The sequence below is a fragment of the Hordeum vulgare genome, chromosome 2H, assembly GCF_904849725.1.
Source record: "Hordeum vulgare subsp. vulgare chromosome 2H, MorexV3_pseudomolecules_assembly, whole genome shotgun sequence".
In the NCBI taxonomy this organism is placed as follows: domain Eukaryota; kingdom Viridiplantae; phylum Streptophyta; class Magnoliopsida; order Poales; family Poaceae; genus Hordeum; species Hordeum vulgare.
In genome coordinates this window covers 568591815-568610628 of record NC_058519.1, presented here as the reverse complement: position 1 = coordinate 568610628, position 18814 = coordinate 568591815, and the positions used below count along the sequence as shown (strand labels likewise).

The following is an 18814-nucleotide window of genomic DNA, read 5'->3' as shown; positions in this document are numbered from 1 at the left end:
CGTCGGAGCACTCCGCCTCCTTCTTTGACTCCTCCTCCAGCGCATCGGAGCAGTCCTCCTCCTTCGGCTCCTCCTCAGGCACGTCATAGCAGTCCTCCTCCTTCGGCTCCTCCTCAGGTGCGTCGGAGCAGTCCTCCTCCTTCGGCTCCTCCTCAGGCGCGCCGGAGCAGTCCGCCTCCTCCACAACGGTGGAAGACAAACGTCGTCGCCGCTCCGCAGAAAATTACACAAGTAAGAAAGATGTCGCCTCCTCCTCCTTCTCTCAAGCGGAAGACAAACTCCGCCGCCGCTCTGGAGGCTACCAGTGATGCAATGTTAGCAAAACGAAGAAGTGGGAAAACAATTCCCCAGCTCGGCCAACAGAAGAAGCAATCGTGCCCCCCGCTCAAGGTGTCTAGCGATATCATCGTCGCTAATGATCCGGGGTTGCTGTTGTTGGAAATATGCCCTAGAGGCAATAATAAATTAGTTATTATTATATTTCTTTGTTCATGATAATCGTTTATTATCCATGCTATAATTGTATTGATTGGAAACACAATACTTGTGTGGATACATAGACAAAACACTGTCCCTAGTAAGCCTCTAGTTGACTAGCTCGTTGATCAAAGATGGTCAAGGTTTCCTGACCATGGGCAAGTGTTGTCACTTGATAACGGGATCACATCATTAGGAGAATCATGTGATGGACTAAGACCCAAACTAATAGACGTAGCATGTTGATCGTGTCATTTTGTTGCTACTGTTTTCTGCGTGTCACGTATTTGTTCCTATGACCATGAGATCATATAACTCACTCACACCGGAGGAATGCTTTGTGTGTATCAAACGTCGCAACGTAACTGGGTGACTATAAAGATGCTCTACAGGTATCTCCGAAGGTGTTAGTTGAGTTAGTATGGATCGAGACTGGGATTTGTCACTCCGTGTGACGGAGAGGAATCTCGGGGCCCACTCGGTAATACAACATCACACACAAGCCTTGCAAGCAATGTGACTTAGTGTAAGTTGCGGTATCTTGTATTATGGAACGAGTAAAGAGACTTGCGGGTAAACGAGATTGAAATAGGTATGCGGATACTGACGATCGAATCTCGGGCAAGTAACATACCGAAGGACAAAGGGAATGACATACGGGATTATATGAATCCTTGGCACTGAGGTTCAAACGATAAGATCTTCGTAGAATATGTAGGATCCAATATGGGCATCCAGGTCCCACTATTGGATATTGACCGAGGAGTCGCTCGGGTCATGTCTACATAGTTCTCGAACCCGCAGGGTCTGCACACTTAAGGTTCGACGTTGTTATATGCGTATTTGAGTTATATGGTTGGTTGCCGAATGTTGTTCGGAGTCCCGGATGAGATCACAAACGTCATGAGGGTTTCCGGAATGGTCCGGAAACGAAGATTGATATATAGGATGACCTCATTTGATTACCGGAAGGTTTTCGGAGTTACCGGGAATGTACCGGGAATGACGAATGGGTTCCGGATGTTCACCGGGGGGGCAACCCACCTCGGGGAAGCCCATAGGCCTTGGGGGTGGCGCACCAGCCCTTAGTGGGCTGGTGGGACAGCCCAAGAAGGCCCTATGCGCCATAGGAAGAAAATCAAAGAGAAAAGAAAAAAAAAGGAGGAGGTGGGAAAGGGAAGAAGGACTCCACCTTCCAAACCAAGTTGGATTCGGTTTGGGAGGGGAGAACTTCCCCCCTTGGCTCGGCCGACCCCCTTGGGGGTCCTTGAGCCCCAAGGCAAGGCTCCCCCTCTTCCCCCTATATATACGGAGGTTTTAGGGCTGATTTGAGACGACTTTTCCACGGCAGCCCGACCACATACCTCCACGGTTTTTCCTCTAGATCGCGTTTCTGCGGACCTCGGGCGGAGCCGTGCTGAGATAAGATCACCACCAACCTCCGGAGCACTGTCACGCTGTCGGAGAACTCCTCTACCTCTCCGTCTATCTTGCTGGATCAAGAAGGCCGAGATCTTCGTCGAGCTGTACGTGTGCTGAACGCGGAGGTGCCGTCCGTTCGGCACTAGATCGTGGGACTGATCGTGGAACTGATCGCGGGACGGTTCGCGGGGCGGATCGAGGGACGTGAGGACGTTCCACTACATCAACCGCGTTCACTAACGCTTCTGCTGTACAGTCTACAAGGGTATGTAGATCACATATCCCCTCTCGTACATGGACATCACCATGATAGGTCTTCGTGCGCGTAGGAAATTTTTTGTTTCCCATGCGACGTTCCCCAACAGTGGCATCATGAGCTAGGTTCATGCGTAGATGTCTTCTCGAGTAGAACACAAAAGTTTTTGTGGGCGGTGATGTGCGTTTTGCTGCCCTCCTTAGTCTTTTCTGGATTCCACGGTATTGTTGGATTGAAGCGGCTTGGACCGACATTACTCGTACGCTTACGAGAGACTGGTTTCATCGCTACGAGTAACCCCGTTGCTCAAAGATGACTGGCAAGTGTCAGTTTCTCCAACTTTAGTTGAATCGGATTTGACTGAGGAGGTCCTTGTATAAGGTTAAATAGCAATTCATATATCTCCGTTGTGGTGTTTGCGCAAGTAAGATGCGATCCTACTAGATACCCATGGTCACCACGTAAAACATGCAACAACAAAATTAGAGGACGTCTAACTTGTTTTTGCAGGGTATGCTTGTGATGTGATATGGCCAACGATGTGATGTGATATATTGGATGTATGAGATGATCATGTTGTAATAGATAATATCGACTTGCACGTCGATGGTACGGCAACCGGCAGGAGCCATCAGGTTGTCTTTAAACTAACGTTTGTGCTTGCAGATGCGTTTACTATTTTGCTAGGATGTAGCTTTAGTAGTAATAGCATGAGTAGCATGACAACCCCGATGGCGACACGTTGATGGAGATCATGATGATGGAGATCATGATGTGACGCCGGTGACAAGAAGATCGTGCCGGTGCTTTGGTGATGGAGATCAAGAAGCACGTGATGATGGCCATATCATGTCACTTATGAATTGCATGTGATGTTAATCCTTTTTTGCACCTTATCTTGCTTAGAACGACGGTAGCATTATGAGGTGATCTCTCACTAAAATTTCAAGACGAAATTGTGTTCTCCCCGACTGTGCACCGTTGCGACAGTTCTTCGTTTCGAGACACCACGTGATGATCGGGTGTGATAGACTCAACGTTCACATACAACGGGTGCAAAACAGTTGCACACGCGGAACACTCGGGTTAAGCTTGACGAGCCTAGCGTGTGCAGACATGGCCTCGGAACACATGAGACCGAAAGGTCGAGCATGAATCGTATAGTTGATATGATTAGCATAGAGATGCTTACCACTGAAACTATTCTCAACTCACGTGATGATCGGACTTGAGATAGTGGATTTGGATCATGTACCACTCAAATGACTAGAGAGATGTACTTTTTGAGTGGGAGTTCTTAAGTCATATGATTAATTGAACTAATTGTCATGAACATAGTCTAATGGTCTTTGCGAATTACGATGTAGCTTGCGCTATAGCTCTACTGTTTTTATATGTTCCTAGAGAAAATTTAGTTGAAAGTTGATAGTAGCAAACTTTGCACAGGATTGTCCTCGTTGCTGCGCAGAAGGCTTATGTCCTTAATGCACCACAAGGTGTGCTGCACCTCGAGCGTCGTCTGTGGATGCTGTGAACATCCGACATACACGTTTCTGATAACTACACGATAGTTCAGTGCAAAATACTTAATGGCTTAGAAGCAAGGCGCCGAAGACGTTTTGAGACGTCACGGAACATAAGTGATGTTCTAAAGAGATGAAATTGTGATTTCATGCTTGTGCCCTTGTTAAGAGGTACGAGACCTCCGACAAGATTCTTTGTCCACAAAGTAAAGGAGAAAAGCTCAATCATTGAGCGTGTGCTCAGATTGTCTGAGTACGACAATCGCTTGAATCAAGTGGGAGTTAATCTTCCAGATGAGATAGTGATGGTTCTCCAAAATCACTGCCACCAAGCTGTGAGAGCTTCGTGATGAACTATAACATATCAAGGATAGATACAATGATCCTTGAGCAATTCGCGATGTTTGACACTGCGAAAGTAGAAATCAAGAAGAAGCATCAATAGTTGATGGTTAGTAAAACCACTAAGTTTCAAGAAAGGCAAGGGCTAGAAGGGATACTTCGTGAAACGGCAACAGTTGCTGCACTAATGAAGAGACCCAAGATTAAACCCAAACCCGAGACTAAGTGCTTCTGTAATGAGGGGAACAGTCACTGAGGCGGAGCAACTCTAGATACTTGGTAGATAAGAAGGCTGGCAAAAGTCGAAAGAAGTATATTTGATATACATGATGTTGATGTGTACTTTACTAGTACTCCTAGTAGCACGAGGGTATTGGATACCGGTTCGGTTGCTAAGTGATTAGTAACACGAAATGAAAGCTACGGCATAAACGGAGACTAGCTAAAGGCGAGGTGACGATACGTGTTGGAAGTGTTTCCAAGGTTGATATGATCGAACGTCGCACGCTCCCTCTACCATCGGGATTGGTGTTAAACCTAAATAATTGTTATTTGGTGCTTGCGTTAAGCATGAACATGATTGGATCGTGTTTATTGCAATATGATTATTCATTTAAAGAGAATAATGGTTACTCTATTTTCTTGAATAATCACCTTCAATGGTTTATTGAATCTCGATTGTAGTGTTACACATGTTCATGATATTGGTGCCAAAAGATACGAGGTAATGATGATAGTACCACTTACTTGTGGCACTGCCGCTTGAGTCATGTTGGTATAAATTGCATGAAGAGGCTCCATGCTGATGGATCTTTATACTCACTTGATTTTGAATCACTAGTGACATGCAAATCATACCACATGAGCAAAGCCTTGTTTTCATTGAGATGAAACAAGATAGTAACTTGTTGGAACTGATGCATTTTGATGTATGTAGTCCAATGGGTGCTGAGGCACGCAGTGGATGTCATTATGTTCTTACTTCAATGACGATTTGAGTAGATACAAGAGTATTTACTTAATGAATCACAAGTCTGAAATATTGAAAAGTTCACTTATGTTTCGGAGTGAAGTTCGTCGTAACAAGAGGATAAATTGTCTACGATATGATCATAGAAATGAATATCTGAGTTACGAGTTTTGGTACGCAGTTAAGACAATGTGGAAATTGTTTCGCAGTTCATGCCACCTGGAACATCATAGTGTGATGATGTGTCTGAACGTCATAGCCACGCATTATTTGGTATGGTGCATGCTATGATGTCTCTTATCGAATTACCACTATCGTTTATGGGTTATGCATTAGAGACAACCGCATTCACTTTAAATAGGGCACCGCGTATTTCCGTTGAGATGACACAGTGTAGACTGAGGTTTAGAGAAATCTAAACTGTCGTTTCTTGAAAGTTTGGGGCTTCGACACTTATGTGAAAAAGTTTCAGTCTTGTAAGCTCGAACCCAAAGCGGATAAATGCATCTTCATAGGATATCCAAAACAGTTGGGTACATCTCCTATCTCAGATCCGAAAGCAAAGTGTTTGTTTCTAGAAACGGATCCTTTCTCTAGGAAAGGTTTCTCTCGAAAGAATTGAGTGGGAGGGTGGTAGAACTTGATGAGGTTATTGAACCATCACTTCAACCAGTGTGTAGCAGGGCGCAGGAAGTTGTTCCTGTGGCGCCTACACCAATTGAAGTGGAAGCTGATGATGGTGATCATTGAGCATCGGATCAAGTTACTACAATCCTCGTAGGTTGACAAGGTCACGTACTACTGCAGAGTGGTACGGTAACCCAGTCTTGGAATTCATGTTGTTGAGCAACAGTGAACCTACGAGTTATGAAGAAAGCAATGGTGGGCCCGGATTCCGACAAATGGCTGGAGGCCATGAAATCCGAGAGAGGATCCATGTATGAAAACAAAGTGTAGACTTTGGAAGAACTACTTGATGGTCGTAGGACTATTGAGTAAAGATGGATCTTTAAAAGGAAGACAGACGATGATAGTGATAAGTCACTATTAAGAAAAGCTCGACTTGTCGCAAAGATGTTTCCGACAAGATCAAACAGTTGACTATGATGAGACTTTCTCACTCGTAGCGATGCTAAAAGTCTGTTAGAATTATGTTAGTAGTTGATGCATTATTTATGAAATATTGCATGTAGGATGTCAAAACATTGTTTCCTCGACGGTTTCCTTGAGCAAACATTGTATGAGATACAACCATGAGGTTTTGTCGATCCTAAAGATACTAGCAAGTATGCAAGCTCCAGCGATCCTTAAATGGACTGGTGCAAGCATCTCGGAGTTGGAATATACACTTTGATGAGATGATCAAGGATTTTGGGTTTGTACAAGGTTTATGAGAAACTTGTATTTCCAAAGAAGTGAGTGGGAGCACTATAGAATTTGTGATAAGTATATGTGGTTGACATATTGTGGATCAGAAGTAATGTAGAATTTCTGTAAAGCATACAAGGTTGTTTGAAAGGAGTTTTCAAAGGAATACCTGGATTGAGCTACTTGAACGTTGAGCATCAAATATCTATGTAGATAGATCGAAAGCGCTTAATGGAAGTTTCAACAAGATTCATGCCTTGACAAGTTTTGAAGGAGTTCAAAATAGATCAGCAAAGAAGGAGTTCTTGGTTGCGTTGTAAGGTGTGAATTTGAGTAAGACTTAAAACCTGACCACGGCAGAATAAAGAGAATAGACGAAGGTCGTCTTCTATGCCTTAGCCGTAGACTCTAAAGTATGCCATGCTGAGTACCGCACCTGATGTGTGCCTTGCAGCAAGTCTGTTGAGAGGTACAGAGAGTGATCCATGATTGAATCACTAGCAGCGGTCAAATTTTATCCTTAGTAACTGATGGACTAAGGATTTTTTCTCGATTATGGAGGTGGTTAAAGAGTTTGTCGTAAAGGGTTACGTCGATGTAAGCTTTGACACTAATCCGAATAACTATGAGTAGTGAAACGGATTCGTATAGTAGAGTAGATATTTGGAGTATTTCCGAATAGCACATAGTAGCAGCATCTATAAGATGACATAAAGATTTGTAAAGAACACACGGATCTGAAAATTTCAGAACCGTTGACTAAAACCTCTCTCATGAGCAAGACATGATCAGACCCCATAACTATATGGGTGTTGGATTCGTTGGAATCACATGGTGATGTGAACTAGATTATTGACTCTAGTGCAAGTGGGAGACTGTTGGAAATATGCCCTAGAGGCAATAATAAATTAGTTATTATTATATTTCTTTGTTCATGATAATCGTTTATTATCCATGCTATAATTGTATTGATTGGAAACACAATACTTGTGTGGATACATAGACAAAACACTGTCCCTAGTAAGCCTCTAGTTGACTAGCTCGTTGATCAAAGATGGTCAAGGTTTCCTGACCATGGGCAAGTGTTGTCACTTGATAACGGGATCACATCATTAGGAGAATCATGTGATGGACTAAGACCCAAACTAATAGACGTAGCATGTTGATCGTGTCATTTTGTTGCTACTGTTTTCTGCGTGTCACGTATTTGTTCCTATGACCATGAGATCATATAACTCACTCACACCGGAGGAATGCTTTGTGTGTATCAAACGTCGCAACGTAACTGGGTGACTATAAAGATGCTCTACAGGTATCTCCGAAGGTGTTAATTGAGTTAGTATGGATCGAGACTGGGATTTGTCACTCCGTGTGATGGAGAGGAATCTCGGGGCCCACTCGGTCATACAACATCACACACAAGCCTTGCAAGCAATGTGACTTAGTGTAAGTTGCGGGATCTTGTATTACGGAACGAGTAAAGAGACTTGCCGGTAAACAAGATTGAAATAGGTATGCGGATACTGATGATCGAATCTCGGGCAAGTAACATACCGAAGGACAAAGGGAATGACATACGGGATTATATGAATCCTTGGCACTGAGGTTCAAACGATAAGATCTTCGTAGAATATGTAGGATCCAATATGGGCATCCAGGTCCCGCTATTGGATATTGACCGAGGAGTCGCTCGGGTCATGTCTACATAGTTCTCTAACCCGCAGGGTCTGCACACTTAAGGTTTGACGTTGTTATATGCGTATTTGAGTTATATGGTTGGTTGCCGAATGTTGTTCGGAGTCCCGGATGAGATCACGGACGTCATGAGGGTTTCCGGAATGGTCCGGAAACGAAGATTGATATATAGGATGACCTCATTTTATTACCGGAAGGTTTTCGGAGTTATCGGGAATGTACCGGGAATGACGAATGGGTTCCGGGTGTTCACCGGGGGGGCAACCCACCTCGGGGAAGCCCATAGGCCTTGGGGGTGGCGCACCAGCCCTTAGTGGGCTGGTGGGACAGCCCAAGAAGGCCCTATGCGCCATAGGAAGAAAATCAAAGAGAAAAGAAAAAACAGGAGGAGGTGGGAAAGGGAAGAAGGACTCCACCTTCCAAACCAAGTTGGATTCGGTTTGGGAGGGGAGACCTTTCCCCCTTGGCTCGGCCGACCCCCTTGGGGGTCCTTGAGCCCCAAGGCAAGGCTCCCCCTCTTCCCCCTATATATACGGAGGTTTTAGGGCTGATTTGAGACGACTTTTCCACGGCAGCCCGACCACATACCTCCACGGTTTTTCCTCTAGATCGCGTTTCTGCGGAGCTCGGGCGGAGCCCTGCTGAGATAAGATCACCACCAACCTCCGGAGCGCCGTCATGCTGCCGGAGAACTCTTCTACCTCTCCGTCTCTCTTGCTGGATCAAGAAGGCCGAGATCTTCGTCGAGCTGTACGTGTGCTGAACGCGGAGGTGTCGTCCGTTCGGCACTAGATCGTGGGACTGATCGCAGGACGGTTCACGGGGCGGATCGAGGGACATGAGGACGTTCCACTACATCAACCGCGTTCACTAACGCTTCTGCTGTACGGTCTACAAGGGTACGTAGATCACATATCCCCTCTCGTCGATGGACATCACCATGATAGGTCTTCGTGTGCGTAGGAAAATTTTTGTTTCCCATGCGACGTTCCCCAACAGCTGCCCGGTACCAATCCTGGTGATTACATGAAGCATTCAGTAATTTTTTATATAGCTGAGGTAACAAATAAACAAACATATGAATACGTGCTCGGGAAGCCTCTGGTCAAACCTGATCATCCTCCTCTAACACCGAGGATGCACGAATTGCATGAGTGGTACATGAACATCTTCAGGGAGACTGGGAAAGACGCTATCTATATGAGAGTGAAAAAAGATCACGATTTCATTGGAACTTCAGTGCTGCTTGTTCAATTTGAGGAGTTATTTCAGTTATACAATCAACTGGCCTCGACAAACAATTCATGACTTCCTACTGTTTGTAAGTATTACTTCTATAATTAAGTCTCTAGCTCATCTCGTTCATTTCATGTATATATAATTATCCTTACTATATATATTATGCAGCTTCAAGATCGTCGAATTAAAAAAAGCAGGAATCTTCGACGTTGGGTTCATTAGCCCAGAAGCCGTAAATGTATTGTCGGTACGAAATGAAACCAAAGAGACCGAGGTTAGCTTGCTAAACTCTTTGCTTGCAATTCAAAACAAAAGGGAAATACTCTTTCCTTACAACTTCAAGTGAGTGTTGCTGTATTCTCTGTATACTCGTTTCGCTTACTCGAGGTTAAGTAAATGTAATTGATGAGTTATATATGCGTGCGCAGTTACCACTTTATTCTGCTATCCATTAAGCTTGACGGGGTAAAAGTAATTGTCTTAGACTCGAGACGTAAAGATCCCGAGGATTATGCGGACATGACTGCAATGCTCAAGAAGTAAGTTCAGTCAATACCAGGACCATACCGGCATGCAACTTTCATTAATTTCCTGATATCAAGTAATCATTTTCCTTGTCTGGCAAGGTTTGGAAGAAGTTCACCTCAAAGTCTCCCGGTCTAAACAAAGAGTTGCAATTTACGCACCCCCCCCCGGTAAGTAGTACTATCTAGTTCCGTGCATCTCTAATTGATTCAAATTTTCATCAATATATCATTACCATGCTTGCTTATCAGTTTGATTGAACTCTATTCTCATAAAGTGCTTGTACCAGGTAGCTGGAACTGAAAAATGTGCATACTACGTATGCGAGTTCATTCGCCTCTCAACCTCTGGGCGAGGCATCTCTGACAAACAATTTGAAGTACGTAAATAATATTCACAATTTTATTTTATATATTACCATCAATTGTGTTGAGTTTTATTCATATATATATGCATGTATTGACCCCCTTCTTTAAATTAGATCTGAAAGAAGCGGGATGAACCCCTATCAGATGATGGCATACGAGCAATCCAAGAGGAATTGGCGGGATTCTTTCTTGACCACGTCATACGGAGAATACCATGTGAGCTATTTGTGATTGAATCTTAGGTAGATGATGTTAGGCATTGTAAAAGATGTTAGGGATTGTAAATGGTTTCCTTCATTTTCTTATTAGCTAGCGTCATGTTCTCTCTATATGTATAGTAGCTAGCGTCGACCAAGCACGGAGAAAGAGAGGACACTTCTCTCTAGTAGCTAGCTAACACAATAAAAAACCACTAAATTAACCCTCCACCCCCACCCCCATTCAGAAAAAACAAAACCCCCAGCTCCGGCCAGATGCTGACGCGTGGATGCCATGTTGTCCCGGTTAGTATGACCAACCGGGACTAACGGCCCTCCTGCTCGGGCTCCCCGCAGCGGACACGTGGAGACCCTTCGGTCCCGGTTGGTAAGCGAACCGGGACTAAAGGTTTTGGGCTTTAGTCCCGACACTTTAGTCCCGGTTCCGGAACCGGGGCTAATGAGCCTATGGAACCGGGACAAATGTGCCTTTTTCTACTAGTGGTAGTCATCGTAAGCCTTTAATCCCCCCATAATGCGGAAAAACAATGGTTTTTTGCATGCAAAAAACGGCGACGAAACCAGTGATGATCCAAAAAAGTTAGGTATGGAGCAAAGTAGTCCTTCTATAGTAGCCGTGCGCCGCAGACCCTATCCCGATTGATCATTCTTCTTTTTTTGATTGAGCCCTTGAAATTAGGAATATGCTCTGCCGGTCCATTTACTCTTACATGTTCATGAGCATGATCATGTCCAGTTCTTCGTGTGAATTCAACGAATCGAAGAACTCATCTTCAATCATTTGATCGAACTATGTCAGTCCATACTCCTCGTCCAACGAAGCATCAGAATTCATTGTTTTTCCTAAAAATCGCAAGAAACGGGCTGGACAATGTATCGCAAGGGCCAGCTCGAGAATTGTCGGGCGTACCACAGTGGTGTCCGGGCCGGCAACGACGTCGTGGGCTGTGAGGATTGAATAGAGGAGTGTTGTGTCGATGTTGTCGGCGCACATGCTCCGCAACGGCGGAGCAGGTGAGATACGTTGGGGAGGAGCAACAGAAGATAGCAAATGGATGGATGGGGTAGATTTGATGCAATTTATGATGGGGTAGGCCTCTAGGGCGGACGCATCCGGACGCCTTCCTTATCCGTCTTTGATTTGGTTGATCAGCCCGGGTGTTTGAGGCGTTCACGTGAATCATATTTTTGTGACCAGTCAATGATCAAACCGTATGTGTGAATGTTTGGAGCGGGTTTGAGATGCTCGGCTTACCCGTCAGAATGTCATACCTTATTTCTATATGTCTGTTCTTGCACGCCCAGTTACCGGTGAGATTGAACGATGTGCAAATGATACAGCAGGATGTCTCGGTAGCTAAAAAGTAGGATCTGATGTGTGTTGTACTCCAAATTCCGTGCGTACGTAGCGACGACGTAACGAGGAGCGTCCAAGCAAGATCCAATTGTTTGTAACGCGTATAACCCTGCTTAGCACCTGGCCGTTGCCAATAATTTGAGTGTGGCATGGTAGCTGTGGCTACCTGTCCTCGCCAGCAAAGCATCTTCTGTTCATGTCCATTTGGATGCTGAACGATTGTCCAATGCTATGCTTTGGACAGTTGCGCAAGCTAGCTAGCTTCCTTATATTCAACAATTAGCTGGTCAGCTGTTAAGATGCTTTGGCTTAGTTAGGTTGCTGCAGCATCCAGCTTCATGGCTTTGTGCAAACGGTTTGTCAACTTGGAATTCTTGTGGTTTTCTTTTGTAGGACGACGGAGGTTTTTGGGCGGCAAGATATAAGCGCCAGCTAGAACTTGGGACATACTAGCAACGAACAAAATCTGCTTGGGAAATGAGTGTCGAAGCTTGGCTACATCCTACATGCTCGACGTATATTGTACCGCATCATGCACGTATGGTGTGGCCCACACATGCATATACACCGACAAATGTACTCCCACTGACTGGTGCCCGGATTCAGAATACAGAATACGAGGATCCAGTGAGATCCAAGTCCAGAGCTAGCGCGAGGACCAAACCACGGATTACCCCGATACGTCGGCCACCGCCCAAGAACTGGTCATGTAGTACGAGTACACCTGTCGACCGCCGGCTGCATACGGATACGGCCACATGCACCCGCGCGCGCCCAAGTTCCGCGGGAAACGGGCGTATAACGGTCAGGTCTGGTCGGTCCTTGCCGTCACACGCCCAGCCGGCAGCGGGACGGGCGCGTCAAGGCGATGACAGCTGGGGAAAATCAAGCTCCGCGGATCGCCCAACACCAGCCCAATTGTCTAGTCGGCGAGCCAGCGCGCGCCTTTAATTCCATCGCCGAAAATACGTATCTGTTTATTCAAGAATTGTTTAGGAAAAAGTTGGGAACGGAAGAAAGAAACCGGCACCCGTATCCTCCCCGCTGAGTAATGCTACACCTACAAAGGCTTACTTAAAGATTTTACGTACAAACTGATGTGTAAGATTGTGATGGTTATTGAGGGATGAGGGGCCCCACCCTTACTGAAAATCATGGAAGGAGAGAAGAGTTAGTTTAAAAGGTTAAGTAAACTTTTGTAAGTTTTTATTGATCCTCCCCCGCCCTCGCACTCCTCACCCATGTCACCGTCCGCCTTGACGCCGCCCGGTGTTATCACGTGCGCCGCCACGCGCAGCGTCTACGTGGAGGCCACAGGCGCAGCGGAGCCGGCCGACTGGAAGCCGTAAAAGTGTTTTCTAGTAGGTGACCGGCGGCGATGCCGTTCGTGCGCGCGGACGGACGCGCACCGGCCGTCGTGCCCGCCGCGCTCGCGCGCTGGCTCACGGGATTCGCGAGCTCCGCGGGGGTGGGCCAGCGCGCGCAGCGCAATCGCGCTGGGTGGGTCGATCGGGGGCCCCTTGCCTGCTCCCCGCCATGCGCCATGTCGCCGTCAACGTACCGCTCATGGGTTTCGTGCCCGGCCCAGTTTCGCAGCGCTCGCTTGCGACACGCGCTCTGTGATCTCAGCCACTCCATCCGGATATGGACACCCCCAGCGCTCGTCCGCTCACCTGCCCCTCCCAGCCTCGGGTATTTGGGTAACCGCTACTACTTGTCAGGACCATGCAAGCAAAACTGGATTGGTTCAAGATGGATGAACCGCTGTTGATATCGAGAGCAGGCTTTGCCGTGAATATATATGGTTAGACGACGACGCTGCGAAGCTATCTATAATATGCATCCACCGTTCGACCCTGCCATATCACTTCACCCCATACTGTCACGCCAAAGCCGGCACCACCCCCAACCTACCACGTCTCCCCGCCCGCGCCCGCGCCAGCTCCGGCTTTGCCCAGGCACGTCCGTCGACACAATTCCGATAGTCCAGCCAGCCAGCCATTCATCCGCTGCGATCTCTCTCCCTTATTAGTACGCCCCCACCCTCTCCCTCTCCTGCCCACAGTCCCACTCCCACGACACCAACAGCTGCGCCAACAGCAACAGCCCAGCTCCCCACTACCAGACGTACCACGTACAGAGCTTAGCACCACCCATGGCCGCGGAGGAGCCCAAGAAGGTGGAGGTGGAGGCGGCGCCGGAGCCGGAGCCCGCACCCCCGGCGGCGGAGCCTGAGGCCCCCGCCAAGGACGTCACCGAGGAGAAGGCCGTCATCCCCGCGCCCGCGCCCGCCGCCGACGAGGAGAAGCCGCCCGTCGACGACTCCAAGGCCCTCGTCGTCGTCGAGAGTAAGTCACCCTGCCGCTTGCTCTGCGCTGTTTTGCTGCTGCTGCTGCTTCAGTTAATTTGCTCTTGCTTCGGCAAGGCCGGCCTGTGGTTGAACTTGAACGATGGGAAGGGGGTGGGCGCGCTAGGATCTGGTAGTACGAGTAGTAGGAGCGAGCAACTTTTCCTCGGTGTTAACAGGAGATGAACAGTGGTGGTAGTACTTGGTTGAGGTACCGATGATCCTGCGATATTATTTGGAGACCTTTTTCTCTTTCCCTTCCTCTCCTTATTTTTCTTGGCTCTCGTTGTTACACCTAGAGTACGATTAATTCGGTAATTTCAGTTACGTGTTCATAGGGATTACTAGCCAGCGTTAGTTGCAATTGTTATTTGGTTTGTGCTTTGGCTGCTTTGAGAATTGAGACACTTCCGCTTATGTGTTCTTTTTCCTGAATTGTCTGCTTGCGAAATATATTAGCACTTGGTTGGTGCCGCAAACAGCTCTGATAAATATCTCAAATGTTTGTCTGAATATTTTCCCTGCTTTCTACTCCCTCTGCCCGTCGCAACTTTATACTAGCTCTGGTACAAATTTGTACACTTATTTTAAGATGGAGGTAGTACTAAATGATTTTGTTATGAACAAAAAAACAGCGGATGCAACCATGGTTGCAAATTAGTTTGTTTCTAGTGAACCGGAAGTGTTGCAGAGTTTTGGACGAAACAAAAACAGAGAGCATCTTAGGACAACATAGATATAGCTAAGGTGATGCTGGCCGTGTGTAGCCTCACTGAAAATAGGTTGCACAATTGTTCTGGGTTGGAATTTAGAAAAGATAGTCGTTAGAACTTCACTGAATTCCTCACTCATCCTTATCCATTTGTCTTCTTTCTGCCCCTGCTCTCCGTTCTTCGCTCCCTCTCTGTCTTATCCATCCCAGTTTCCTTTTTTGGAGGAATCTCAGTTTCACTTTAACACCCTAGAAAGTGTCCAAGATGGTACTATGCTGGGGGAAAAGGAACCAAACGGAAGCAAAAGCCACATGAAGAACAACCTTTCCCGAGCTATGTGACTTGTGTCTGCATGTTCATTGCATTTGCATATTTCTTCAACCATGCAGATAGTGTTGTAGTAGTAGTTAGTGTTTGGGTTTATAGAACAGATAAAACCAGTACACGCGCACTCATTAACAGATAAAACCAGTACACGCGCACTCACTAACTGTCATATCTTCTTTTGAAAGGAATAAAGCTATTGTATTTAAGAATGGCATATTGTAGTTTTGGACAGGCAGGCAGTTGCTTTCTGTTGCTGCTCTAAGTCATCATGGATGATAGATATACTACTATGCTATAAATGTTCAGTAGTTCAGAGTCTTGCATAGTTGGAAAGATTGTTCAGTTTTCCTGGTGACCGTATGACCGTATTACTGTTTTGAAGTGGATATAAACATGAAGTAAGTATGTGGTATCGGAACGAAATCCTGTCTATGATACTTCTCCTCTGGTTTGGCACTCAATGACAGCGTGCTCCCCTTCCCACGAGAAAACCAAACACTATGCGAATAAATAGCAACGTTGGAAGAAACTGCAGGGCCAATTAGCAACAAGCTTTTAATCATAAAAATGGGCACCTAGTAGTCCTCAGAATTATGACCATGCTGGAGTGTGAGTCAAGGATATTAATAAAACTGTGCATTGGGTTCTGAAAGTTCGGTGTATGATGTCGTTGTTTAGCCATTCCTTTATCCAGAAGGACTGTAAGTAGCTTTCTATCTTACTCCGTTTGCGTCTGTGGTTGGAGAAGTTCAGAGAATAAGATAAGTCCTACACAAGTCACCATTATATAAGATCTTAGTACCAAAGGACACGCTAGAAGTTAACTTCAATTCCACGGATTATATAATGCTCGCGACACGAGTGGGTACTAAAAATCATTTGACATTGTACAGACAGATGCTAGCTTCTTGCTGCTTAATTACTCTCATATCAAATTGTGACGTTACAACTCTTGCTCATAAGATACTTCTACATTTTTCTGCGTACCAGAGGTTGCAGATGAACCTGTTGCTGAGAAACTCACAGATGAGAAAGCTGCACACGGCGGCTCAAACGACAGAGGTAATTATTGAATAATTTGAATTCTCTTCTTATAATAGAGTACACCTATGCTGACAAACTACCTGAAAACCTGCTATGCAGACCTCGCTCTTGCAAGGGTGGAAAGCGAGAAGAGGAACTCTTTAATTAAAGCATGGGAGGAAAATGAGAAGACAAAGGCTGAGAACAAGTATGTTACTATTTATATTTATCCATTCATGCTTTTTCAATGGTATGGTAGATTTATCACTACTCTGTTAGATTGGATATGCATGTTACATATCTCAAAGGTGCGCTTCAGCCACTTTAATGGTTTCAACTAGGAAACAGAGCCCATATAAAGCTTCATGTTAGTAATATGTCTAGTCTTACTCCCAAGATATGGAGCATATGTCAACCCCGTCTAATTCAAACAATGATAAGAACACCTACAGCACAACTACCAACAGATATCATGAAAGAAGCTATGTCATTTTGAAGAAAATGAAGAAGTTGTATACTTATAGCTAAATTACGTTCTTGAACACGTTCATTAAATAGATGATGTAAATTTTCCTGATCTTGATTCACATCAATATCACAGGGCTACTAAAAAGGTATCTGCTATTCTCTCATGGGAGAACACCAAAAAAGCAAACATAGAAGCTCAACTGAAGAAGATCGAGGTACTTTCATCGTTACCATTCTTTGTATATTACATCAAAGAGTAAGGCCGTATATTACATCAAAGAGTAAGGCCTGTTCTTGCCGTCGATATCCATCTGCAGTTCTGAACATGGCACTCTCTTCATATGCCATCCTGCAAACTAAATCTTGTGACTGTACACTTTCAGGAGCAATTGGAAAAGAAGAAGGCTGAATACGCCGAGAAGATGAAGAATAAGGCCGCAATGATCCACAAGGAAGCCGAAGAGAAGAGAGCGATGGTCGAGGCAAAGAAAGGGGAGGAACTCCTCAAGGCCGAGGAGATGGCCGCCAAGTACCGCGCCACCGGCAACTCTCCCAAGAAAGTCATGGGATGCTTTGGGGCCTAAAGTAAAAACGCTCCTTCTTCGCAAATGGAGCAAGAGTGAATGAAGTGTTTATCAGTGGTTGCTTGCTTCCTTGTTTCTTTCATCCGTCCAAGTTGTGTAGTGTGCCTTGTGTGTAAAGTCTGCCGTTTCTGTATATACATATTGCTCCCAGGACAGGTGTTCGGTTGTGTACATCTTTCATGCTTGACAAGCAACATTCTTATGTGTAGTTAAGAAGTCACATTTGTTATTACTCTTGACATTTAAGCAGTCGATTTTTGGTCTCATCCTGGTTTTGATATTGTTTTCTCACTATTTTGATTGAATTGATCCGTTTTAGCCTATGTTTATGTTGAACATGTATAGTCTGCGTACACGTCTATAGATCTTGGTTTGTATATTGCACCTGTCACGTCTCCCTCTCATTGTAATCTGTATGTAACTTGAAAGACGAGACATGAGTTGCACCCCTTGTACCTATATATGTGCTTGGTGCACCATCAATGAGAATCATCGATGCATGCAATCCCTAACTTACATGGTATCAGATAGCACGCGGATCCTACCTCTTCTGTTGCCCTAGCCGCCACCGCCGCCGCTGCTGCTACCCAGCCGACGCCTCGCGTCGCCACTGTCGCCTCCCCTACCCTGCTGCTGCCATCCATCTCCACGCAGTCGCGCCCTAACCCTACTCTCCCTCCACAAGCCGCCGCCGTCGCCACTAAACCCTAACACCTGCCGCTACGATATGCACGTAGCCGCACCCGCAACCACCGCCGCCGCACCGCGCCTTCCCTCCTGTCGCGTCGCCGACGTCATGTCGGTTAACTCCTCCCTCTCCGGCAACACCAACCCCTTCATCCATGGTCGGGTCCCCGTCATCCTCGATCCCCAAGACTCCATGTATTTCGCGTGGAAGACCTACTTCTCCCTCGTCGTTCGCGAGTACAATATCGCGGATCACATCGACGGCTCCGGCGACTCTGGCGACATGAAGGACGATTTCGAGTGGACATCCATCGATGCTACGCTCATTCGGTGGTTCTTCCTCATCATCTCCAAGGATCACTTTCACACCGTCGTCAGCGAGGGCGATGACGCGCATGCCGTATGGGTCAAACTCAATGGCCTCTTCACCGACAACAAGCTTCAACGTCGCGTCCTCCTGCAGCAAGAATTCTTCAGCTGTCATCAAGATGATCAGCCCGTTGATGATTACTACCTCCGTCTCAAGATGTTGTCCAATGAACTCCACGACATTGGCGCCAAGATCGATGATGACCTTCTCCTCAGCACGCTTACGACCGGCCTCGACGAGGACTTCGGCAACGCCGCCTCCAACCTCACCTTGATGACGGAGCCCTCGTTCCCCAAGTTTGTCGCCTATCTTTGCTTGGAGGAACGACAGATGAAGCAGGTCAAGCGGCGGGTCCAGCACACCGCCCTCGCCGCAGGCACCTCTCACGGGCCACCTCACGCGCCTCGGGCCCCGGCACCTCCTGCGCCCCCGGGGTTCTTCTCCTTGCCGCCCACGCCGCCCGTGCAGCGGCAGCCGCAACAGCAGCTCGGCGGTGGCGGCGGCCGATGCAACAACTGCCGCGGTGGACGCCAGA

The 18814-nt window shown here is 46.5% G+C and overlaps 1 protein-coding gene across 1 annotated transcript; it reads left to right on the top strand.

The window, feature by feature from the left end:
• Positions 1–13607: 13607 nt before the first annotated feature.
• LOC123427341 (remorin-like) lies at positions 13608–17486 on the top strand. Its single transcript, XM_045111358.1, has 5 exons — positions 13608–14108; positions 16138–16209; positions 16291–16378; positions 16772–16853; positions 17022–17486. The coding sequence occupies exons 1-5, from the start codon at positions 13916–13918 to the stop codon at positions 17220–17222; spliced, it is 636 nt and encodes a 211-aa protein (XP_044967293.1). The 5' UTR covers positions 13608–13915; the 3' UTR covers positions 17223–17486.
• The last annotated feature ends 1328 nt before the right edge of the window (positions 17487–18814 follow it).